General features: G+C 47.3%; 1 protein-coding gene across 5 annotated transcripts in view; it reads right to left on the minus strand.

Moving 5' to 3' along the window:
• Positions 1-26,304, minus strand: part of IMMP1L (inner mitochondrial membrane peptidase subunit 1) — a 231,369-nt gene that overhangs the window by 122,857 nt on the left and 82,208 nt on the right. For 4 of the 5 annotated variants that reach the window (XM_086955824.1, XM_086955826.1, XM_086955825.1 and 1 more), the window contains 2 exons: positions 8,723-8,864; positions 2,434-2,522 (listed from right to left, as the gene is read on the minus strand). In XM_086955824.1, coding sequence (XP_086811950.1) covers positions 2,434-2,522; positions 8,723-8,827 — 194 coding nt within the window. In that variant the 5' untranslated portion in view covers positions 8,828-8,864. Of the gene's footprint in view, positions 1-2,433; positions 2,523-7,954; positions 8,152-8,722; positions 8,865-26,304 lie in introns of those variants that run through there. The other variant, XM_086955828.1, reaches the window with a different exon arrangement.

Genomic DNA, 26,304 nt, shown 5'->3' on the forward strand with positions numbered 1-26,304 from the left:
AATCGCTTCAAACTTAGGATGGGCCTGAATGGAACCGTGCTGGCTTGGTTCCGATCCTTCCTCCAGAACCGCCCACAGAGAGTCCTGATCAACGGCAACCTATCCGCCTCCTCTCCGATCACAGTTGGAGTAGCCCAAGGATCAACCTTATCCCCTACCCTTTTCAATCTGTACCTCGAACCGCTCGCAGAGGTGCTGCGCACTGCCAATATCTCCTACCACATGTATGCTGACGACACAGAGCTCTACATCAATATCTCTTCTCCAGAGGATATCCATTTCCTGAATGCGGCCTTAAAACTAACTGTACACTGGCTCACATCCAACCAGCTTAAACTCAACTAAAAAAAAAACAGAGTTCCTCTTAATCTCGCCACCCAACGCCAATACAGACATTCAAGTTCGGACCAAGGCTATCACAGCACTAAACTGCTCTCCTACCATTGTGGACTCTGCTAAATCCGTGGGAGTTACCTTAGACGGCAACCTGATCATGCGGGGCCATATCAACGCGATGGCCAAAACCGCCAGATTTCACCTAAATTACCTACGAAACTTGAAACCTTTCCTCGACCCTCCTGATCTAAAATCAGCTATCCAGGCCTTAGTCATCTCTTGACTAGAATATGGTTGCTCCACTCTCGCGGGCCTACCAAAGATCTCCTTGGCACACTTGAAAGCCAGCTCCAACGCTGCTGCCAGACTTCTAACTGGCTCTAAGAAGTTTGAAAACATCTCGCCCCACCTTAAAGCTCTGAACTGGCTTCCTCTTGAGGCCAGAATCCAACTCAAACTGGCTTGCATCACCCACAAGGCTCTCTATTCCAAGTCAATTGATTTTTTCTCGCACAGAAACTTGTATTATCCGGAGGAATCAGAAACTCTCGGTCCGCCAGAGCCCTCTTGCTCCAACCCTCTCGCTTCAAGAAAAAATGAACATACAATCGGGCTTTCTCTGGGGCCGCCCCAAGAATATGGAATTCACTTCCACCCGCCATTAGAAGGATACCGTCTCTAGCCCACTTCAAAAAGGAGACCAAGTCTTTCCTAATGGACAAATTCCTCTCCTAAAAGCTCACGCTACAAGCACCCCCTCAACCTGACTTTACCTATCATCATTGCACTGTTCCTTGGCTGCCTTTCCCTATATCCACCCTGCACTTTGAACAATCCTTTTGGGTGATGAGACTGCTTTTCTAGTTTATTGCATTGTTTTTGCTCCTATCCCTTATAGTAGTCGGAACATTATGATTGTTTTGTTTTACCATATACTGTTTCATTTTGTTCCCTTATCCCTGGACTCTCCTCCCCCTGTGTTTTGTATCCCACCTGATACTACTGTAAAGCGCTCTGATACCCTCACGGGTCTGGTTCGCGCTCTATAAAGCACTAAATAAATAAATATATAAGCCAAATGATGCCAGACAGTTTCACCTGTAAGGGGTCATTGTCCCTAGCACCACACCAGGTTACAATCTTGTTCTAGAATCCAGCGCAGAATTATTTTGTGGAGGAGCACCTGGCGGCCACAAGGGCATCTACCACCTCATGTAGCAGAATGAAAGCTGTTAACTTCCACAGCTAAATCTGCAAACAGGAGGTTTAAGAAGCGCATATTTGGATAAAAGTGTCTGCCCTGCTGCTGGGACGGAGGTCCGTCAAGGTTGTGGCCTGATCAGAGAGCAGTTGCTCATGCTCAGGAGCTCTGAGTACCACACTGTCCTGGCCAAGTCTGTTGCTCATATTGAGCTATTCTATGCATTTCAGCACTGTGAGAAACTGAATAAATATTCAGGGTTTTAAATAGAAAGTTAGCTACATAAAATGACTTACAGTCACCTAATTTAACCATGTGTTTATCCCTACCGGATGTTATGCCAAAGAAATCATAATTTTCTACTGCATGAAATGTTGTATTGTAAAATCGTGATACAATAACAATAAAAAAAGAACGTGAATGAAAGATGTTTGGTCTATTTTGGTGGAACATGAGAGCACGACGAGCAGTAAATATAACAAACGGCACATGCATGAGATCTCACTAGAATTGCCCTTCAGTTTGACAGGCCAGTGGCGCGTGGCAGCTGCAAAGTTATGGGAAAGTTAGGTATGGCTATGCAAGAGCTCTTCTCACTCATGTCGTTAGAATCACTTAAGTGACCAGCGACACTACAAACTGGGGAACCCAGACTGTTAATCAGCAAGCTCCCCTCGCCAGAGATAATGGAACATGTTCGGTGTTGGCTACCAATCTACAAACTCAGCTGTCTTCTCAGCTGCATTATCAGAAGAAAAGGAAAACACTGACACTCAACATCTACAGAACGATAAGTAAAGGCAAGGGGCAAAATAAGAAAATGTTTTATTAGCATATTCAACTCACAGTACGATGTCCACACAGCATGGATTCACATGCAAGTTGGTGCTACCTACTTTTGAATTGAATAAAAATGCCGACTTAAGTTTTCCGACACAACCAGATCCGAATCATGAATTGTTGGCTCCATCGACGGGCCAGAACACTGAAAACAAAATGAAATACATTACTTAAATACATTCTTAATTCAAAAGCGTATCGGGAAAAAAATACAAACTTTAATATGTGCAACGCCTATGTACCACTCAAACTAAAATGTGCATACATGCTAAATGAAATTTTTTTAAACAAAAGCTTGATGTAAGAATTTAATGTAGTTGCACTGTGAAAAACAGCACGTCTACAACAGCTATATTGGAGTGGCTGAGTCATCTCGTATAGCAATAAGGAGAAGAGTATGAAATTTATAACCACCAGAATATGCAGAAACCAGTGAGACAGCTACCAGCTTGGCTAATAAAAGTGAACTCTAAATATGATATCTGCTATAGGGACTGAGGAGGTGGGCACTATGAAATTATCTTACCTCACCTTCATCGTTCTATCCCTTTCCTCAGATGAGGGAATACCTACCTTGAGAAGCTAGCTACCCATGTGAAAACCAATGAGTTGGATCTACAACAGAGGTAGCGCTAGAGAAATCCTACCTCCGTGATCGCTGCGGTGTTTGTGTCTTACAATGCATTCGACTTGAGGTGCAATTCTCATGTAAAATGAAATCTGATATGAGAACTACTGGTTTTCATCTGGTTCCTTAAGGTCTCAGGGACATATTTTGAAAGCCTCTGATGTAATGTGCAGCTGAATGAATAGTCCATCTCAGCGGAGGCTCCTCCACTGAGGGGGAGGAGCATCGCCCCGCCTGCTGCAAGCGCAGCAGGTACACATAGAATAATAAAATGGTTATTACCATTTTAACATTCTATGTGCTGCCAACCGCAGCAAGTGGATGCTGGGGTGGGGCAGATTCCTGCAGATTACAGGATGACGTCATATATGCTCACTGGGCATAGTAGACAGCCGGCCAATCTGACATCCGCACTTCAGCCTGCACAATCCCAGCGTGGTAAAACAGCCAAGGGATTGCAGGCACAGGCTCGCAGCCTCAAAAGCAGCACTGTATTAGCCTGCTCCAACCAATCGGGAAGTAAACCACCTTCCTTTCCTGCTTGTCGTCATCTGAGAGGGCAGTAAATATTGGTGAGTTTTATGGCACTCTGCACCCCACCGATTTATAAATTTGCAAGCTACCGCTGGTCCATCTATGTCGCAGCACTCTTTATACATTCTGGTGCTGTTCATGTATGTACGTATTGGTAATTATAGCACAAACGTCGCTATAAAGCAACAGAACGCTGCCCATTATATGAGGAATTGGGAGATAGTCTTGTAGATCATGTACAGGTAGTTTAAGTTATTTGCCTAGAATAACACAATGTTGAGTCTAGCGCCGAGGATGGGATTCAAACCTGGTTTCCAAAGGCAGTAGGCTGAGCCCTAGCCAAGCAGGCAGCAGCGAGCACTTCCTCTATTTCTAGTATCTGTCTGTGATCTGTAATTCTGTTGTGGGTTGGACTATAAGCATTTTGTGGTAGCGAATGCTTACATCTTCTCTAATGTTTATTGCAACTCTCCATCCAAAATCCTTTGTTTTAATCAGTGAGATATACACATATATTTTTATTTGGGAAGCCATCATGCACGATCTACAAAATTGCATTTTCATCTGGACATATTCGATCAGGAAGGCATCAATATTTCTGATAATACATCTCCAATTTTGTATATATGAAAAACACCCTCGTTTTCGCTCTAATTCCTCCCACTCTCCCCTGCATCATTAACTTGTATTTACCATGTGTGCAATACAGTAATGTAACACCAAGTCCTATATTCCGCTATGATTGTCAAGCCATCAGCTTTCACTGTATATCTTATGTAAGACATTGGGATATTATTTGGGGTGAATGACTACACACCTCAATGAATAATCACAACTCTTTCGTGGATGAATCCTCATAGTTGCTAAATTAACCAGAGCTCAACCCGCTGCTGGTTATGGGACAGAGCAAAAAGACTTAACTTTGGGCAATATGTAATGCATTTATGCAGTACCAAAACAGTAATAAAGTCGAATTGTAAGACACTACAAATCTCAAACCAAATTTGAAAAATAAAGTAAAGTAAAAATATTATTAAATTATTAAATATTAGTAAAATAAATAAATAAAATAAAACCAAAAAATGCTAAAATTAAATAAGGGAAACCAGAGATATGAGGTTTAATATTTTAACCCCTTCCATGCTGATGACGAGCTGGGCTCGTCATGGCGTAGCCTCCTCGCACGCTGATGACGAGCCCAGCTCGTCACGTAACATGCGCTTTTGAAAATCTCAGCGTAGGAGCGGAATTCCGCTAGCGCGCATGTGGTTAAGTAGAAATAGCACCAAAAAGTGCAACGTGCCAATGATAGTCAATGGCTGTGGTAGACAGAGACCTAAGCACAATTTGAGGCCGACTGCAATGTAGCATAGGCCGAGTACAGCAACCATGTTCGTCCTGGTCAAAGATTTTACCTACTGTCTTAGAAATTTTAGTCCCAATCCATTACAGCAGCAGACTTCTAAAGCCCACCAGGCCCTCAGGGGAGACACTTAGAGGCTCAGAGGGAATTATGCAGAGGCCAACGGCAGAGTCCAGCCCACATCTGGTTACCACTGGTCGGCCAGGCACTTGCAGAAAAAGGCCCTTTCGGAGCTTGCTTTAGCCATGTAGCTTTCATAGGATGTCAACATTATGCCCCTTGGAGTCAACTCCTTTGTCCTGGGTACAAGAGGGAGCACGCTCAATCCTTCAGGGCTCTTCTCAGGACACAGGCAGCAGGTCCAGTCCTCTTCTGTCTTCTGCATGTCCAGGACGTGTTCTTAAGTGGGTGCCTGGAGGTGCCACATTTATGCCTAGCACAAGTTAGTGAGTGGGAATGACTCCCAGGCTCGCATTAACCAATGGTGTAAAGGTTCCTGTGGTGAACCTTACACAATTTGGGCATTTTCAAAATGGCTAAAGTTGTAGCCCCTACTAAACTTATGCTCTGAGGGTTTATGTGGGAAGTATACTAGTGAGTTCTCACTTCTAACAAACTCTATTTTCAGGTAACTACTTTGCCCACAATAAACGCAGAGATAGAAGTCCAGTATGGCAAAGACAGGATTCTTCAGCAACTAGACAATAGGTCAACAGGAGCTTTCTTAGCATCCTGTTGTCTCCACTTTCAGAATGCCAATTGTTTTATGTGAACCAAGAGACCGAAGTTGGGTAGAACAAAAGCAGAGTCCTTTAGCAACCAGACAGCGCATTGACATCAAGAACTATCTAGGCATCCTTTTCACTCCCCTTTCAAATTAGTCCCAAGTGTTATATGTAAACCCAGCAGACCTGTCCAGCAGGATGTGACACTCAAGCTGGTTTTGATTCTTATTCGCACCAATTCAAAGCTAATTACTGGCAGAGAGCAGCTTGAGAGCAAAAATCAAATTAGCCTCTAGAACTTCAGGGAGGGAAAAATTAACTTTCTAAGAGTTACTCTTCTTAATATGTATTAAAAATCTGACCTTAACATAAGTGGATTTTTAATAACTATAAAAATAGTTGCTTAAATATTTTGGTACCTGCTCCCATTCCCAAGAAACAGTATTAGTATTTTAATCTAACACTGTTTTTCTAAATCGAACAGCTAAAACTGCCACAGTGAAAATAGCTTTTGGGTGCTAATTACTGTAAGGACATGTTACCACTAAATTTCTACATGTACTACTTTTAAAAACCTTGCACCTCCATGCCTTATAGGCTACAAGGCCTACATAGGGAGGGGTTTTAAGTGTTTAAAAGGGAAGTTTTTACCTGTCTAGAGGGTTTATTTTGACAGGTAGAATTGCAATATTTACCCTGCTAGCAGTCAAAATACAATGGTAGGCCTAAAGCCATGTCCGCACTGGCACCAAAGTGGATGAAACTATATATGCTGCAGTCCACTCGTTGCATTTAACTTCCAGGCCATCGTAAAATCTTGTACCATATAGTAACGACTTATAGGCAAGTTAAATATACCAATTAGCAGTGTGTCGATTTGACCATGTTTAAAAGGGGAGCACAGGCACTTTAATACTGCTTAGCAGAAGGCACAGAGTTCTAAAGCCAGCAAAACTATAGGTTTCAGAAAAAAGTGGAACATCTGCAGTGACCACCCGGAACAGGTGAATTTCCTACAATGTCTCTTCATGCACCATGCTAAATGCATAAATGTCAATTGGATGCAATAGTCCTTGTTCCCAGCTGAAGGTCACTGTTTTAGTTTTAATGACGAAGGAGTCTACACTGGTTCGACACAAATGATAACTGAGAAAAGGCCCTCCTAATGGGTATTCACCCTCCCGATATCCTGACCAAAGACTTAATGATGGGGAAGAACACAACATCAACTCTCCCATATCTTTTCAGATAAGCAGGTGTGGTCCGATAAATAGGTCTAAGTGAACCTTAAAAAAATTACTTTATGACCCTGAAATCCTGTTGTAGATATGCGTAAGGAATACATGCATGGATTTCAAAAAAGGATGCTTTGCTTCGTTTTAAGGGAAAACCTCCCAAGATGTGCAACTTCATTCTTTGGACAGAAATGGAGTGATGTACACGACAGTCCAGCCGGGAAGTATGCAACACTGCTGAAAAAAATGCAGGTCCGTGACTTGGACTGGGCAGTCACTTTTCGGAATGTGAGAGAACACAAAAGTAATATTTTATTGGCAAAGTTGACGGCCCACTGGAGGGCGATGACATTTTTTTAAAGTTCGACATTAACAAACTCCCACTGGAGGGCAAGCAAATATATAAACTACCAGCACCACAATGCAGTTAGTTGGCAGGTAACCCACCTGAGGGCAATACAAATCAAAGTGGGCAGAGGTTTCATTTGTTTGTGATGTCGAGATGTGCAGCCTGTGATCAAGGACTCGTTTAGAGTCCGAATTGCGTGAGAAAAGTATTTTTAAAAAGTATGCTCTGATTTGAAGGGAAACCTCACGAGGAGTGCAACTTCATTCTTGGAACAGAAACGTAATATAATAGAATATAATAAATATATATTTATTTATTTTATTTCCACCTTACCCACAAATATATATCAATCATTAAATTGGGATGCTAAATAACCTAAAGTGAATTAGCAGTTGCTCACATATGAACAAGCATGTGGATTGTTTAATCTCGATTTGGGTCAGTTTAGGTACAATGCATGGTTAGAACGGGTAATCAGAGCTATCAGGACCATGTTCCCAGAGGAACCCTCAACAACAGAAATAATCACTAAAATCTCTCACTATGGAGGGGTGAAAAAGGTTGATCACTAATTTATACACTGCTTTTGTAAATGATCGAGATTGAGGTCGCGAGTTGGCATAAGAAAAATGGTTGCGGGACTGTCCAAAACCTTTCACGTACTCAGATTGCAAACAAGTTAAACACATTTCTCCAACTGCCCGATTCAAATTGACATAGTCCCATTATTTGCACAAACTTACTTCACACCCAAAAAACTTGCAAGGATCTATCCAGGTAGAACTACAGCTTGTCATAGATGTGGAGCTGTAAGGGTAGACTTTCTCCATATAGTCTGGGTGTGTCGATGGGCGTCATATTTCCCGGACAAAGTAGAGATGGACCTACAGACAATGACCAACACACTACCCACTAAATCCATCAAGCAATGTCTATTAGGTATTTTCCATATAAAAAAATGAAAATAAAGATGGTTAAGGTACGATATTAGCACATATAGGAACATAGCAATCAATTGGGTGATCTTGAAGGCCCCAAAATAGGATATGAGGAAACAAGTCTAGATTGAGAGGGCTATACAGATAGCACACACGAAGACCACAAGGACAGATAAAACACTGACAGAGGATATAGCAGACTGGATGAAAGTGCTCATGAAACTGACAGACACCCCTTATAACAGACCGCCTTGAGTCAAATAATATATGGTAGTTATTGTTAATGAACAAAATAAAATAAAAGTAAAAGAAAAGATCACTGTTCATTGTATGCAGATAATTGTGAACAAGTGAAGAATGTAAATGAAAAATGAATGGTGTAACAGTGAGTGTATTGATAAATAAATGTTAATATATACAGTTTTGCTAAAAGAAAATCGAGTTTATCTTAAACACAAAAAGATAAAGTAGATACAAAAATGCTGTTAGTTCTGAGAGTATTAGTTCAATTACTGGTGAACAAATTAAAACAAAAATCAATTTCTAGACAAGCAGAAAAAACTGGTATCTTACCACAACAACTTCTCCAAGGTATTCAAAAGCACAATGTGCGATACAGCCATATTGAATGGTGTAGCCGACAAGTCCCAAAGTTTTTCCTAAAACACGTCGTAGCATATTTCACCTTGTCACAAAAGAGCAGGTGCAGTTCACCCTGTAGTAATCAATAAAATAAAGCTTTAGTATTAATAGTAAACAGTGTATCTTTTAAGAGGGTTATCAATCTACTGAAGTGAATGTTAATGTTGAACAAAATCCATGAAGTATATTTATATTATAGTACAATAGGACTTTGGCATTTCTAATAATGTAAAGGGTATCTAAGTCCAAATGGATGTGAAAAGCAAGTCAAAGCAGAGGTTCTGGTCTGCAGCACTTGTCTAATGAAAGTGATCTTTTAAATGCTTGATGATTGCACTGCCGAATGTATACATCTACAAGAATGCAATTAACCCAATATCCACTTTTACATAAATGACTATACTGCAAAGAAACCAACCTTTCACAACAAGCTCTACATTTTATTTAAATTCTTAACCTCGGTGCATTTTGAGGAACAGATTAATTTAGAACTGAGAACAATGTTTATGAGGATAATGGTGAAGAGAGTATATTCACAAAATCAATAATGCTGACTTCATTGTGTAGCAATCACCTCTGTATATGATGCAGCAGTTATCGCAACATACTGGCCTTGATCTCGCATGTAAGGAAACTAGGTCACTCAGTTTAGGGCTTCAGAATGGCACACCGATAACAGCAGTCAACTGTTAGTCCCCATTCTATAAGGTGTAGATCACATGAAACCTTTTGGTATTGGGGCTTCAGAACCTTCAACCCACTATCACACACAAACTAGCTGCAGTAACAACTCATTAAACGAGATTTCAGTACCAGTTCACTATAGTTTTGATTGATGAAACAGGAAACAACTTGTCTGAAAAGGTATCTAGGACATTACACCATTGTAGATACACTGGTGCACTCTATGTCCAGTGGTGATATCGTCGTTCTGTTTCTTAGTTCCATCTCTCTCTCTTAATACTTAATGTATCTTTTTCGGTCGAGACTACCAGACAGCTGAGCTGTACGGTTAAAAAGAGACCTCTTGTGCTTTAGCAAGAACTTATAGAGGGCTTAAAGTCTGCCCATTGCATACGATTGGTTGGCTTTACTGTCACGCATTTCCGTGTCAATTTAGTTCCACCTTCTGTTTGTCCATGCCCTGAAACCGAACCTCTTTACCAGTCTCTTGATTTGTATGTTTTGTGTCCCTTAACTGTTCACTTTCAGAGAACTACTTTTTTCTATTTAATTAAACACTCAGTGAGAGCATGTGTTTCCAGCCTGCTCTTGAGTGTGCTCACTTAAATGCCACAGCGCTCTGTGTTGCTTTCTTGAGCACTTCACCCTCTGTGGTACGTGTTGTTCTCTTCTTCATGTGCTTCTCCCCCATGTTGTTGTCACCATTGTGTGCTGCTTGCTTTCTTTAATGCTTCTTACCCCTGTGCTGTGTTCGACTATCCCTGCCCCACTCCACTGTGAGCTTCTGTCCCACGCTGCTTTTTTCCGCACCCATTTCTCGTACCCTCATGTGCCACATTAAACCCTCCCCTATCTGCTTCCCTAGCATCTTCTCCTTTACCACCGCCTAACACCCATAGTTCTAAATGTGCAAACAATTATTTTCTTATTAACTGATCCAAGTGGCATCTGCAAACTTGAATTGATAAGTAAAAATGAAAGAAAATGGCACATTCATCATTGAGTATGCACCAGCAAAAAGTCTCATCATCGCACCTTTTTTCTATTTTTTATTTTTTTTTATTGATGCTGCACAGCCTCGGGTAAAAGACATTTGCTTGTCTCCCCCCATGCTGTGAAGTATCATGAAAATCTAATGACAAAGCCGACAGGTCCCAAAGATGATCCCTATTGGTTTTGCCTATTTTTTTTGGCCACTCTCCCATATTTTGGAAGAGGGGCTTCCTTCCCCTAGTAAGGATGAACTGAGATTCAGATGTGAACCATGCTTCAATAGTCCTTCTCCTTTTCATTGTTTTGTATTGAGCGGGCGGGCCCCTTCTTTTTTCCTTCATGCAACCTCTTTAGCCCTGGTTTTTGCTTCGTTACAAGGGGTGGCCTCATCTCCGTACTCCTGCTTCTTGCTCCTTTCTCCAGACATTTCCCCGACTGCAACTGTAGGGTTGTTTGTTACAGGCAATGTAAAGTGCAGTTTCAGGTTTGCCAGATAATAATTACCATGTCCGTTTCTGGTTTCATGAAGCCTTGACACGAGGTCAGGCCAATCCCATTCAATGGCCACAGTTAAATTGATAATACTACCACCACCACCTAAGAGTGTTTACCCAAAAAGAAATCAAGGAGGAAAAAGCACTAGGCATAGAATGAACAAGATCGAAGAGAACCAAAGGCTTAAGTCAAGAAGCAATGTGAGAAAGAAACCAAAACTGGAGCAAACAGAAGAAGAGGAACCTAGGACCACTACATGGGGGAGAAAAAGGAACCAAAAAGCAAATAACTCGACGAAGGAGAAAAATACCTGCACACGTCTACAACGCACCTAGGCCAGGCAATTAATGGCTTTATAGCAATAGAAACACAAAGTAAGGTGGTGATTTGGAAGGAGTTCCTCCATCTTCAATAGGAAATCTCCTCAAAAGGTCGCTGAAAACCTGTACCGATTTTCATTGTTAGCGGTACAAGGTGTATAAGCCAGGTAAATAACGCGGTCTCCCTTTTCACACTACTAGCTAGGCTGCTAGTTCTTTGTGCAAGACTAATCTTCCCAGGTGGCCCAATGGTTCAACTACAAACCGCCGGGACACCAAGGTCCTTGTAGCGGCAAGAGAGCAGTCACAAATCGGCCTCAAGGAAATATAATAGCAAGAGAGCAGCCATTGTAATTCCGCAGTGGTGTGTGAAGTGCAAACGAATGGATCCTGCAGCCCCTTAGCGAGTAAGGAAACCTGATCCGCCAGTTCGTTGGCCCGGGACAAATTTGAGAACCAATGTAAGGCATGGACACCAGATGCTTGTTCACAAGACTGTCCACTAGCGGGGTAGACTTTGCAAAAACTGCAGTTTACCGAGAACAATTTGAGAATCAACAACGCAGAAAGTTCATATTATGAATCCCTGATTTTTCATTAAGAGGGGGTAGAGGTGAAATCCTATTGAATTTATTTGGTGTGTAGTGTTTGAGTTGAGATACATAAAAACAGAATAACCTCTTCAGGAATCGGGCAACCACAAATTAACTACTACCGGATTGGTAGCAAAAAACAAGGCTTAATCTTTGATCAACCTTGCATGGGGGGTTAAAAACATGAAGATAACCAAACTTCATCTCCTACTAAATAATTTGGCTCAAACTGTCTGTGTTTATCAGCATTTCCTAACCTGACTCCATGCTCTTTAAGCACTATCTGAAGGAATCCATTAGCGGTGGGAATCAGTGTATTAACAAAAAGATTGTGGGACCAATTTAGGGGTGAAAGGCAAAAGAAAGATGAAAACCCTTATATTCCAATGCTGACTTATTATAGGTGACCCCTTTATGAGGTAGGAAATCTGCCCAATTGTCACAAGCAGCTTTACAAAAACAGAGTCAGTAAATATTGCTGCAAGCTTTGATTGGTTCTTTCCATCAAGCCTCTGCCAAATGAGAGTAGCTAGTGGACAATAAAAGATTCCTAAATGTAAATGTATCTCCTACCAACATTTTTAGACAAATGGAGATTAGCTTGATAGGAAATCCATGCAGTCGAGAAATATACCTAATGAAGATCGAGGCTATCTCTTGGGCAGATAGTAATGTAGGAAAGGCTGAAAAATGGGCCATTTTGGAACAAGTATCCACTGTAACCATGATGGTTGTCTGGCCTTGTAAGAGGAACCTCTACAATAAAGTCAATGGCTATGATATGCCAAGGTTCAGGTGCAATAGACAGAGGTTACATCAAACCAAGGGCTCTTAGAAGGGATGTCTTAGTTTGGGCCCTGAGAGAACATGCCTTAACACAGTCCCTACATCCTAAGGCATCCTGGGCCACCAGAACAAACAGACAGCGGTTTCTGAGTATTCCTTATTCCTCTGTGTCCCATCTTACGCAAATCATGACAGACGTGTAAGATCTTCTCTTGTAAGGATTTTGATGGAAGAAAAATCCATCTTTCAGAAGTAACTGGGATTTCAACTTCAGATTAGCCGCAGTGTCTAAATCTTCTTTGGCTTGACAAACTCTATTGAGGAACGTTGTAACCACCATTATCATTCGTCAGCAAGATATCATTGGGAAATAGCATCAGCTATCTTGTTCTCAGTTCCCAGTATATAGATAACAACAAAGTCATACTGAGTAAAGGAATAAGCCCATCTGGCCTGATGACTATTTCTGCAATGTGTTGTCTGACGAACCTGCAAGTTTAGGTAATTTGTTCCAAACTCGAAAGTGTGTTGAGCTCCCAACAACAGATACCGCCACTATGAACAAGCCTCCTTCATGGCCTACAACTCCAGTATGTGTATTGAATAATTGCTTCATGCTGAAGAAAGAGTTCGGGAATAGCTGAAGATAGTGTTCGAGTTGATCTTCGTCCTGTAGTTGCAAAAGTATTGCCTCAAGGGCCACATCAGAAATGTGAGGGGATATACAATCATTAACCTGAGTGGGAACTCCGAGGCATGAAGATGGCATATCCTGGTTTTCTGGAGATACCAACGTCAGCAACACCTAACAGTTAACAATAGAAAACATATTTTTCTGGAGCATATGCATCGCGAAAAAAATCGTTCTGTGACCGAAGCATGCCAGAGAGATGAGGCAAGATACCTCATGGTACTAATGGCTAATTTCTCAATGATGAGATGAAATTTGTTCAGAGCAACCCTATGTCTACCAGTGCTCCAGATCAGATTTTCCAGAAGAGTGTTACGCTAGTGGGAACATTACAGATTGCAGAATCCAACAGCAGAGTTGCAAGAAATCTTTTGTGACCTGAGAATGCGGAGAACAGGAGGAAAGCCAACAAGCCCTTGGAGAAACTTGGGTTTAAGGATGTAGAAACCAGGTCCAGTTCCACTCACTCCCAGAAAAAAAGTAGCAGGACAACAAAGCAGAGCAGGTAACAAAGTGGAAGGTACTCCTACAGCTCAAATGTCAGCTAGCCAACACAGCAATGCAGGTAGCAAAGTGACAGTCCCTCCCACAGCACAGCAGCTCTTCTTCCAGGCAGAATGGCCTTGGTTCCAGCAAAGTTCTGATTTGGTGGTGTCAGGGACTTAAAGGTAAATTAAATATGCAAATTGTGGATAAGCCAATGTTACCATGTTTTGAGTAAAGAGTATATGCACTGTATCACTGGTTAGCAGTGGTAAAAATCAAGTCAGCAAAACAGGAGGGCAGAAGGGAAAAAGTCAGGGGAAACCACGCCAAGGATGCCAGGTCTAACAAAGGCCATTTACGCATATCCATAAAAGGCAACGTCCACACAATGTTTAAAGTGAACCAATCAAAAATTCTCAATTAACTGTCATACCCCTGATCTATACATCAGTCATATCTGTTTATAGGCAACAAATGTTTAGTCTTTTCATGAACTGCAATCCAGAAGCACAACAGTACTAAGCCTTTCAAGGCATATACTGTTTTCCATCAAAGAGTCTTCCCTCACAGCAACACAAACTGTCCCGGAGTGAAGATCAGCATAGAGCATGTCCAGAAATACTGGGGAAGGCTGATAAAAGTTTTAGGAGTCTTACTTTGAAATCTTCAATCTAAGAAATTCAAATAGGTTGGGAATCAAACCTAATTTCACTCCTATAAAACTACTCCATGTGGCTGCGTATTTGCATCAAGATCCCAGATTTTCCCCTATTCTAGCAAGATCACACCCTTTCTTTTAAACTTTCCCTTACTTTCCAGCTGATGTGGGTCTCATTGAAAAAGTGGACTATGGGACCATAAATATCATTTGAATATAAAGCCTCTTATTCCAAGTGGTGGTAGGGACAGGCAGATACCTCGGAGATAACCCTGAGTGACCAACATTAGTTCCTGAGAACTTCTCATAGAGTCACTTCCAAATACGACAAGTACAAAAGGCAACAAGCATTTGCAATGCAATATGTCTTGCATTTGTAGAGTTTAAGCTATTGGCATTGTAAATGACAATGCCTTTTATTTATATTTTTTGTAAAACAACACACCAATAAAAGGTATTGTAATTTACAATGCCAATAGCTCAATCGTTTGCAAATGTGAGATCCAAATATACAAGCGGTTTAAACTATAAAGAAAATGAAGGGGCAACAACGGTATTTTGTGCAGAATTTAAAAGTCTGTTTAACAACAGTGTTGCCACTGAAATAAATTCAGGTCATATCAAGTAAAAACGATCTAAATAAGCCAGTGTTCCACCAAATTGTTATATTTTTTCAAGACATAATCAAGCTGCTCGAATAAATATTCTTAATACGTTGAACATAAACTAGAGCAGGAACAGTCAACAAGTCAAAGCAAATCTTCTCCATAAGCAATGAGCGAATAGCAACATGGACAATAGGCTGTTTTTTAAGTAACCAGACAGAGTTAAATCGACAACTTACAAACAGCGACATATTAGCCTTTGGGACAATCTGGCAATGTCTTAAGGGGTTATCAGTGTAGAGGCTGTTTTTTAAGTTTGTATTTTTTGACTGTTTGTGGCCCTATTATGATCGGGCGGTTTTTGCAGTTGATCAATCTGAAACTGCAACAAACATTGCCTGCAGCAAGCACAAATGCGTGAAGTCTCTCATCCATTACAACATGTAGTGGGTCTTTATGAATTTAGAACTGCCCTGATTTAGAAATGTGTGATGCTTTTTTTAGCTAACTGATTTGCTAATAAGGGACACTTAATTGAGACCCGGGCGTACACTCTGGCCCTGCTTACAGTCTCATATTCATTCACGTAGGAATCCGTGACAGGTTATTTTCCCACTGCAAGTCACAAATCAATTACTGCTCTGAAACGTGCACCACTGAACAAACTGTTCATTCAAATCCTCTGCATTTTTCACATTTGCGCTCAACGTCGTGTTGCTTCTCTTTACACCAAAGACGGAATAAAGAATATAAATGTGTTAGAAAGGCATGACAGGAATACAAAACGAATGCTAAGGCTAGTTAGGGGAGTGCAGGTGGTGAAGAAGAGGAGTGACGATCTGAAGAAAAATAGCCAATGAGTGGATGCGAATAAAAGTTAGAACGGGAGTAATAGCATAATAAATTGAGAAAGCATATAGTTATTTTAATTCTCTCCGGAATGGACCATTATTTTAAATAAGCATGCAACAAAGTGCTTGCTGGGTAGTTAATTGGAAGTACAATACCTCATAGGTTAAAAAAATAAAAAATCTAATGAAAAGCAGTGGGTGGGACGTGTAAATTAAAGTAAACTGTACCCGGCTAAATGATAAACTGTCACGGGCGGAAGGTGAAAGCAACATGAGCATTACTAAATGCACTCACCCAATGTGGAGAAACTGGGAGAACATCAGCGCTGGTGCCAGGCTGTTTTTGCCGTCCGTAGGATGCAGTCACTTATTGAGAGCAGGAGGAAGCCCCGTGACTGAAGCAGCTGGTTTGTGCAATCAAGGGCGGCAATAATGTGGTGAACCCTTCCGTGGCGAGAGAGTTGCAGACTGCAGCAGAGGAGCGGCAGTGTCTCAGCCATAGCTCTGCTTTCGAGAAGCGAGCACGAGCACCATTACTGCAGTTCCAGAATAGTTAGTGAGGGCGGCGCAATCAAAACAAACTGCGACGGGTAAAAGGGCGAAAACTATACCTGTGCTAATGAGAAAAAATGCTTGTTTTATTTTGCATACACATGCCACATGGTGGAAAAACAATTGTGGGAGAGCTGTTAAAAGAATACGCTGTCCTCTGAAGCACTCTTCCTGCAATAAAAAAAACAGCACTGTAAAAACAAGCACGCGAGTGGTGCACTCGCGCACGCCACACGAGACATCTGGTTTCAATTATCGCGCCTGTGTCTGGGCACTATAATTGAAACCACACGGTGTCCGAGCGGGTAATGGACACCAATAGGCCATGAGCGGAGCAATGCGCCCGCCTTTGGCCAATTGCTGTATTTGTTAAAAAGACACACGCAAAGGCCAATAGCGTGGGCACAAAACAAAAAGCACACGCACGAGCGTGTGCAATTCTTAGGTTAGTTTTCGAAAACCCCTACATAAAGTCTTCGCCAGAACAGCGCTTGCGCGCTGTTACAGGCTCGAACTAAAAATGATACATGAAGTTCCTAGAGGCAGGGGGGCGTGGCTAAGGCGCCGATGTAGGTGGAAGCGGGACTCCGGAGCTCCTCCGTGCCCGCCTCGCACCACCGCATATCCTGAACCCCGGCTCGCACCCAGACCCCCCAAAAGTACATAGGAGGGCAACGGGGGCACGCAGGGTGAGTTTGGTGGACTGGGGGCCCCTGTGTACACCCCCCCTGGACTTACGGATTCGAGCGCGGCTCCCGGAGAGGAGAGCGCCCAAAATGGCGGCCGCCGTCCTGACCTGAAGTGCCTGGCGGCTGGTTCCAGGAGGCGAGGAAGGACCCCCTGACGCGGTGACGACTGACCGCTGGCCGGCGGACGGCCCCGGAGACCGGACAAAGGTGAGGGGACCTGGCTGGCACACTCGCGGGCGACGCTGAAGGACGGGAGTCGGCGACCTTGCCTGACCCTAAGATGGCGCCGGCGGAGACCGAGTGACCGCGTTGGCGGCCGGCGACAGAGCTCCTGGTGCTGCGTGGACCGCTGGACCAGCGCACAACGAACGACCCGACCCCCTGGTGGTGGCGTTGGGGGGCGCGGAGTTTGAGAGACTGACTGCCCTTCCCCCCCCTGTCACGAGGCGCCTACCTGAGCTGGGTGACTGTCTGTGGGGCTGTAGGGGCCGAGTGGAGGCCTGGACCTACTAGGGGCACCTGTCCTGATATCCCGGCGACGGCCTTGCCAGGGGGCCTGTGCCACTGTGGATTGGCAGCACGCGCACACGGGGGGCGAAGAGGGGAACAGGAGACAGGGTGCTGACTCCCCACCCCCATGAATCCCTGAAGCTCCGGGCGGAAAGAGGTGTCTGCCTGACCGGGGGCATCCGAGCACAGCGGACCAGGTTCTCATCGGTGCCTACCCTGCCTTAGCCTTCTAGGTGCCCGGACCAGGGGCACTGGTGCCACACGACGCCGGCGGAGACTGGCCCTTGAACTGAACCCCACGAGACGCAGGCCCAGTGGTCGGAAGGCACGGCGGACCGGAGGCGGACCAAGGACGGAGTGAGGGAGAGCATCGGTGGCCACCGCAGGGGCGCTGGACGATCACCGACCGGCAGGATGGTGCGGGGCAACAGCAGGAAGAAAGGCTTCGAGGCCCTGAGGCGGGATGACCCGGGGCACCTCGCCGAGGACGACCCGCCGGGGGAAGGGGCCGGGTGCTCGACCCGCCCACGGGATCCCTCTCTGGGGGACATAATGCAGGCGATTGTGGCGTCGCGGGAGGCTCTTGAGAAGCGCATGGACACCATCGGGTCGGACCTAAGCCTGTTGAAGGACGACCACAGGAAACTGAAGGAGCGGGTGACGACTTCGGAGGTGGCCCTGAAAACCTTGCCAGGGGACGTGGCGGAGCTCAAAACGTCATTGGCGGTAATGGCCCAGAAGGTGCGGGTCCTGGAGCTCCGAGCAGAGGACAGTGAAGGACGCTCTCGGCGCAATAACCTCCGCCTGGTGGGGGTCCCCGAGAACGCAGAAGGGCGGGATGCGGTCACCTACCTGGAGGGCTGGCTACGATCCGAGGTGGCCCCGGAGGGACTCTCGCCGTTCTTTGCCATTGAGCGCGCACACAGGGTCCCTGCGCGTCCCCCCAAACCGGGGGTGCCTCCGCGCCCGATTGTGCTGCGGCTGCTGCACTTCAGAGACAGAGACCATATACTGCGGAGGGTGAGGGAAATCCCGGACCTGAGAATAGAGAACAGCAGGGTCATGGTCTTTCCGGACTTCACCAGAGATGTACAGAAGCAGCGCGCCTCCTTCCTGGCGCTCAAACGAAAATTGAGATCACTGCACCTGCCCTATGCTATGCTGTTCCCGGCGCGGCTGCGGGTGGTCGATGGGGATCGCACTCACTTTTTCCTGACGCCGCAGGAAGCTTGGAGTTGGCTGGACGCGAGAGGGGAACCGGGCGCGGGCCCCACGCCGCAGACCCCCCCCAGGAGACACTCCGCCGAAGGGACACCGACGCGACGATCTGGCTCCCCAACGGGCTGGCAGCAGGAGCGAGCCAAGGCGGTGCAAGCGGTGGCGGCCATCAGCCAGGGGGACGCCAGCCCCTCCAGCAGCGCATCTGAGCAGTCGAAGGACAGCACTCTCAGCCCTGGCTTCAGCAGTGGGCACGAACATTCTGAGACGGACCTGCCGGTGGTGACACCCCAGACAGCGGAAGGTATCCTTGGCTGAGGAGGAGCGTGAGACCTTGGCCGCACAAGTAAGATAATGGGACATGTAGGTTGGGGGGGGGGGGGACCGCTTCTGGACGCTCTGCAGTGGGATGCGGATGCCCCCCCCCGGGACTTCGCACTGGCACCGTGGGGGATGGGGTGAGTCGGGGGGCCTCTCCTGATTGTTGTTAGGGGTAGTGGGGCGGGGGCGGGGGGCTTCGGACCTGTCTGGAGCCGGTATCGCTGCCACTCCAGCCCTACTATGTAGTGATACGCTTTTTGATTCTTGAGTTTGGATGGGGTTTCCACGTTGGTTGTCTGTCCGGGGGTGTGGGAGTTGGGGTAGTTTGATTGTGCAGGTTGGGGGGGGGACGGGGGGGGGACCTAGGCGTGCTGGGGGGGTTGCCGGGAGAGTGAATGGAGTGGATGGGGCTTGGCAGACTTCGCCATGGGATCCGACTTAGGCTATAGATGTCTCACATGGAACGTAAGGGGGATGCACTCGATGCACAGGCGTCATAAGATCCACTCATACCTGGTCAGGCGGGGCATACACATTGCCTTCCTTCAGGAAACCCATCTGCTGGACAAAGAAGGGAGGGCACTGCAGCGGCGCTGGAGGGGGCAGGTCTTTCACACCGGCTACTCCGCTTATGCTAGGGGGGTGGCCATCTGGGTGCGGGCGGGGATTCCCTACCAATGCACACAACAGGTGATTGACCCAGAGGGGAGGTACATAATGGTGCGCGGCAAGCTGGACGGGAGGGACCTTAACCTGGGTTGCATATACGCCCCAAATGTGGACCAACCTGCATTCCTCGCACAACTGTCCAATAAACTAGCTCAGTTTCTGGTGGAACCCTTGCTCCTGGGCGGCGACTTTAACAGCGTGGCAGACGTTAACCTGGATAGATCCCACCCTCCCCTTCCGAATGCACCAGCTGGTAAACTTGCACTCGCGCGCTCGGCCTGGCAGCGCCGGTGGGGACTGGTTGACTCCTGGAGGGCTAACCATCCGTCGGACAGGGACTACTCCTTCTTCTCCGCTCTCCACGAACTACATGTCCGCATCGACGCCTTACTATGCTCGCAGGACGTGCACGCGGAGGTGTGCCACAGTGAGTATCTCACGCGCTCGATCTCGGACCACAACCCGCTCCTCATGCGGCTGCGCTGGTCGCAGCTCCGCCCGAAGATCCCGGCTTGGAAGCTCCGCCCTGAGGCGCTGGATGATCAGCTCTTCCGTGCCACGATTGCCACGGGCATTGAGGCATATTTCCAGGAGAACGCGGGTACGGCGGGATCGGCCGCGACGGAATGGGACGCCTTCAAGTCGGTACTTCGGGGCCAGTGCATTGCAACGGCTTCGGGAGTGCGGAGAACGCTACTGGAAGACATCGAGAGAGAGGACGAGACCCTGCGGAGACTAGAGAGGGCGAGACCTGAGCGGCCGGACACTCACGAGGCCCTGCTAGGGGCGCGAGAGGCGGTGGCGGCGACAGTGGAGCGTCTCCGATGCTTTGACTACAAGGCCTTCCTCACGCGAGCGCACTCGGAACGCGACAAATCGGGGGCTCTCCTGGCCTGGCTGGCCAACCCGTCCCGTCGAAGCTCGGTCATTCTTGAGCTCCGAGACCAGGCGGGGGCGGCGAGGTTCGATCAACAGGGAATTAACGCATTGTTTTATGACTACTACACAGAGCTCTACCGCAGCAGGGTCCTCCCGTCGGCGGAGGAGTTTAGGGCCTTTCTGGAGGGTCTTGACCTACCGGAGCTGGAGGAGGGGATCGCAAAGCGACTTGGGGACAAGATTGAGGAGAGGGAGGTACGGGTTGCCATCAAAAGCATGGCAAGAAATAAGACACCGGGCACCGACGGATTCCCGACGGAATTCTACCTCACCTACACGGATCTCCTAGCGCCCCGGCTGACGTGGGTTTACAACGAGTCGAGGCGGCTAGGCTGCCTCCCGGCGTCCACGAGAGAGGCGCTGATAGTCCCCCTACTGAAGCCGGGTAAGCAACCATGGGACAGGTCGGCGTATCGCCCGCTGTCCATGCTCAACCTGGACTATAAGATTCTGAGCAAGATCTTGGCGACGCGTTTGCTCCCTCACATGCCCATGCTGGTACATGCGGACCAATCGGGCTTCATCCCGGCCCGCAACACAGCGCTTAACGTGCGGCGACTCCTGCACATACTAGAGGCCGACACTTACGACGGGGATGAGGCAGTGGTGTTTGCTGTCGACATGGAGAAGGCCTTCGACAGCCTGGAATGGCCGTATCTCTTCCATGTGTTGCGAGCGCTGGGCCTGGGCGAAGGCTTCGTAGATTGGACGAGGCTGCTCTATACGAACGCGACGGCACGGGTCAGGACGGGGAGGATCATCTCTGAGATGTGCGGAGTGGGCAGGGGCACCCGTCAGGGTTGCCCTCTTTCCCCCCTGCTGTTTGCCTTGGCCGTCGAGCCGCTGGCGGCTCGGGCCCGGCTGGGGCGGGCGTATCGGGGCCTGGACGTCTATGGTCAAGACCACCACATCGCACTATACGCAGATGATCTGCTAATGTTCCTGGCGGATTCGACGGACTCCCTGCGAGGAGCTAAGGCCCTCCTGCAATCGCTGGGCAGAATCTCGGGCCTCCGAGTGAACTGGGAGAAGTCCCACCTATTCCCGGCCCGCCCACGGAGGGCATGCCCGCAAACTACAGAGGGAGTGGCCTGGGAAGAGAGGAGCCTGCGATACCTTGGCACCTCGATCTTCCATGACAGAGCCGATATCCTTGAGGGCAATATCGGTACGGCGATACGGCACACTAGAGAGAATTTCGACTTTTGGGGCACGCTCCCACTGTCACTTATGGGCAGGGTGGCGTTGCTCAAGATGGTAACCCTCCCGCGGCTGCTTTACTTCTTCGGGACCCTCCCGATCTGGATCCCGGCGAGCTACTTTCGGCGGCTGCGATCGATGGTCATCGGCTTCCTGTGGGGGTCGGGAAGACGCAGGGTGGCCCATGCCACGCTTCTCCGCCCTAGGGCGGAAGGAGGTCTAGCGGTGCCGGACTACGAGCTCTACTACTTAGCGGCGCAGCTGCAATGGCTGACACAGTGGGTGGCTCGGGCCAGGAGGGGGGAGGATGGAGCAGGAGAACCGGCGGGTCCGGTCCAGGTGTTGTCCCGGATTGTCCTGGGACTGCCGATGGGGGACTTCCACCTCACCCAGGAGTTTGCGACGGCCCGGAAATGCTGGAACAGATATCGCCGGAGATGCGGTGTTGCGGTTCCTTACGCACCAGAGATCCCGCTTAGACTCTGCGGGGCGCTTCCGCATGGAGGCTCGTGGCGCGGGCTGAGCGGTTGGGACCAGCAGGGGCTGTCATCCATAGGCGACCTGTACGAAAATGGAGTGATGTTGCCCTTCGACCTCCTGCAGGACCGCTTCGAACTGGCGGGTGGGGACTTCCTTCTTCATGCGGCTTTAACGGCGGCGATCCGCAAACACTGGGGGGCGGGCATTTCGGAGCCACCATTGTCCCTGGGATGTCAGTACGTCGTAATGATGGCGGGGACGGTCAAAGCGGTCACGTGCCTGACTCGACGCATGGTCTCGGAATCCACCGCTCCGCTGCTGACCCTGAAGACGAAATGGGAGGCCGACCTGGCGACTGAGATCCCCGAAGAGGCCTGGAATGGTATACTGGAGGGGGCCCGGAACGGCACGCGCAACGCAAGGTTCCAGCTGGTGCACTTTTATGTCCTACATAGGGCGTATCTGACCCCTGATAAACTACATAAGTACTTCCCGGCTCACCCAGCATCCTGCCCGCGCTGCCCGGCGGATCCCGCAGATTTCCGACACATGTTCTGGTCCTGTCCCGAGCTGGGGCCCTTCTGGGGGGAGGTGGTGGAGATCCTGAGGGAGGTGACGAAGAGGGACCTGCAACTCACCATGGCACATTGCATACTACATTGGTTCCCACACACATCAAAGAACAAAGTCACTAGCAAGTTCCTGGACTTGGGGCTTCTCCTGGCGAAGCGGGCCATTACGTCCCAGTGGAAGGCGTCCCGGGGCCCCGTAGTAGAGCGCTGGAAGGCTGAACTGCTTAAATGGGCTAGATGTGAGGGTGAGCTTCGCCTGCGAGCTGCGCTCAGGATAGACAATGACTTGGCACTGGAGAGGGCCAGGGCGTGGGAGGGGCTGGTCCTGGATCTCACGCTCCTGGACGAGGAGGAGGAGGAATCCCCGGTACATAGCCCGGCTCCAGAGGGACGCCCGCCTGACGGGGGGGCGGCATAGACCCGCTCGGCTATTGCACTGCCCTTGCGTTCCATCGAGATGTTTTACGGATGATTGCAGACGGATCCTGGTACCATGCTTCGGGTCTGATCTTGGTGACAAGGTTGAGAGTTCAATTAGGTGATACTCTGGCACGCCTGGGGGGGTGGGGGGGCTGGGTAGGGGGCAGGGAAAGTTGGGGGGGGGAATCCTGGACGGGGATGGCGGGGTAGGAAAAGTTGAGGGGGTTTAGGGGAAGGGGAGGGGGATATGTTCAAGGGAGTTGCACAGGAACTCTTGCCTCCACTGGACTTGGGACAGAGGAGAGGGAGTGTTAGGTCCGAAAAGCAGCGTTGCCGTTTCCCATCCACTTGTTGGCTGTAGCCATGCACAGAATGTTCTAACGCAGTTTCCTAGGTACCTACGACTCTGCCGCTCGACCTCCGGGGTGCGAGCTGAATGGCTGTGTGATACCGGGGAGTGGGAGCGGAACTCACACTGAGCATCAAGGGGAATGGCATAAATTGTACTGTGTATTTATCCATCATAGCTGCAATAAAAAGATATTTACAAAAAAAAAATGAAGTTCCTAGAGGCACACTACTGATATAGATACTTCAAACACAACTTCCGGAATCAGCAGTATAGTGTCTAACATGCAGTTACATGCGCCTAATTGTCATAAATACACACTTCTGATTAAATTCAGTACTCTAGTATGGCCCTTCTAATCGTCACATTAGTCGTACTAAATAATAACGTTTTTCACTGATATACATTGCTTTTTTTACTTATTGAGCCTACTTCTTATATATGCGATTTAGATTACGTTCAAACAAATAAAAGCATCTGTAAACTTGCAAGACACCACACAGAAACTATATAGATGCAAAATTGCATCCGGAATTAGCAAAAAAAGACTAAAAAATGTGTATCCTTGAGCAATTGCTGTTTTCGAAGACGAGAATTAGAAGGAGATACTTTCATGTTATTTATAGGAGAATTTGGCAAGTGGTTTAATTGGAACATTGTTATCATCATCATCTACTGGGGCACCTGTGCTTTTTTGTATGGAAGAAAGCTCAAGATCTTCAACCTTATATTGATTCTAGAGTGTCAAATCAGATTATTGCAATGACAGACATCTTCTACCTCTTGTAATGGACATACTGGAATCAGTCCATGGTGCAAAGCCTTGATTTAAGGGGTGCTTCTCTTCTCTTGCATATAAAGAAGGTGGAAAGTGGGAAACACCTTTCCGCAGCCCATGTAAACTTTTTGAATATCATAAACTGCCATTTGAGTCAAAACAGTTCTGAACAACTGGAAAGACTCAAGCAAAGAAACCTTTCAAAGTTGGCTAAAAGGATCACGTACCTAAGAGGGGCAGACAGCCTGGCGCTGCAGTACTCCCCATGGAAAGCCTCTACCAGAGGGCTGTGGGAGTCCCTGGATAGGTATTTTATCCCCTACAAACCCCCTTGAAACGCCAGTATGGATGCTCCACAACTCTCGCCCACGATGCCTGGACGACCATGACTGGCCGAGCGAATGGAACCAGCAGGGGTGCAATGACTGTTTCTATAGTGCTTGTTCGAGTGTACTTTTTGGGTGTGTAGCATAAGTGATGTGGCAGGACTCTCTATACAGGGCTTTCCTATCCTTCTCCACATAGTCCCTCTCTTTTCTCCTTTCCCACTTACTGCACTATCCTGTCCCCTCTTTTATCCCTCTCCTAAGAGTAAACCAGACTGGTACAAGAGATGTATATGACTACTGTACTACTCATAAAAATATTTTTTTAAAAGAATTGTGCATTAATCCCTCAATTTTTCAGTGTTTCGTGGATTTAATACTTCCTGATATCTTACATTGGTTGGTATTGTTCTATTTGTAGGATATTCTGGGGTTTTCAAAGACTCCTGCATAATGTTAAAAACATGCAAGCTTGGTGTTATCAAAACTTCATCAACATCATTTCTCTTGAAAAACTGATAAGTATAATCTTGAGAAAAAAAAGTTGAACGTCTTGAATTTAGGTTAAATGTTTCTGTTTTTTACATGTATCCAAAGAAGGAAACTGCTATTTTGGATTTGCCATCACCTGCAAATGTTAAAAAGACTCAAAGTTTATCAACCATCCTTCAGGGTATTAGTGCCTCCCAGGCGTCAGTGGAGACCAAGATCGGGGAGGTACGGGTTGATGTCGCCCTAATCCGGCAGGACCTCAGAAATGCTACGGTGCACATCATAGAAGCAGAGTCCCGCATATCCACGACTGAGGATGACCTGGCCGCCCTCAAGACCCAAGTGGCCCGCCTTCAAACTCTAACGTCTGATCTCCATCATAGGGTGGAGGACGCAGAAAACCGGGCCCGACGGAACAACCTCCGCCTCATAGGTTTTCCAGAGAGGGTGGAGAAGGGTACGGTAGCCGACTTCTTGGAAACCTGGTTCCGCTCCTGGATGCCGGCGGAGAAACTTTCCCCCTGGTTCGCCATAGAGCGAACCCACCGCTCCTTGGCACCCAAACCACCCCCGGGAGGCCCTGCCCAGCCCTTCATCCTTCGCATCTTTAATTTCCGGGACCGGGATGCCATTCTGGGTGCGGCCAGAGACCTGAGCCCCCTGAAATTCCAGAATTCCACGATTATGGTCTTCCCGGACTATTCGAGGGAGGTTCAGTCCCAGAGGAAATCCTACGTTGAAGTCAAGCAGAAGCTCCGGGCGATGGGTCCGACATACGGCCTCCTGTTCCCTGCACGGCTCAAGGTCCTCTTCCAGGGCAAATCCTTATTCTTCAA

Source organism: Lissotriton vulgaris, chromosome 2_1, assembly GCF_964263255.1.
Source record: "Lissotriton vulgaris chromosome 2_1, aLisVul1.2, whole genome shotgun sequence".
NCBI lineage: Eukaryota > Metazoa > Chordata > Amphibia > Caudata > Salamandridae > Lissotriton > Lissotriton vulgaris.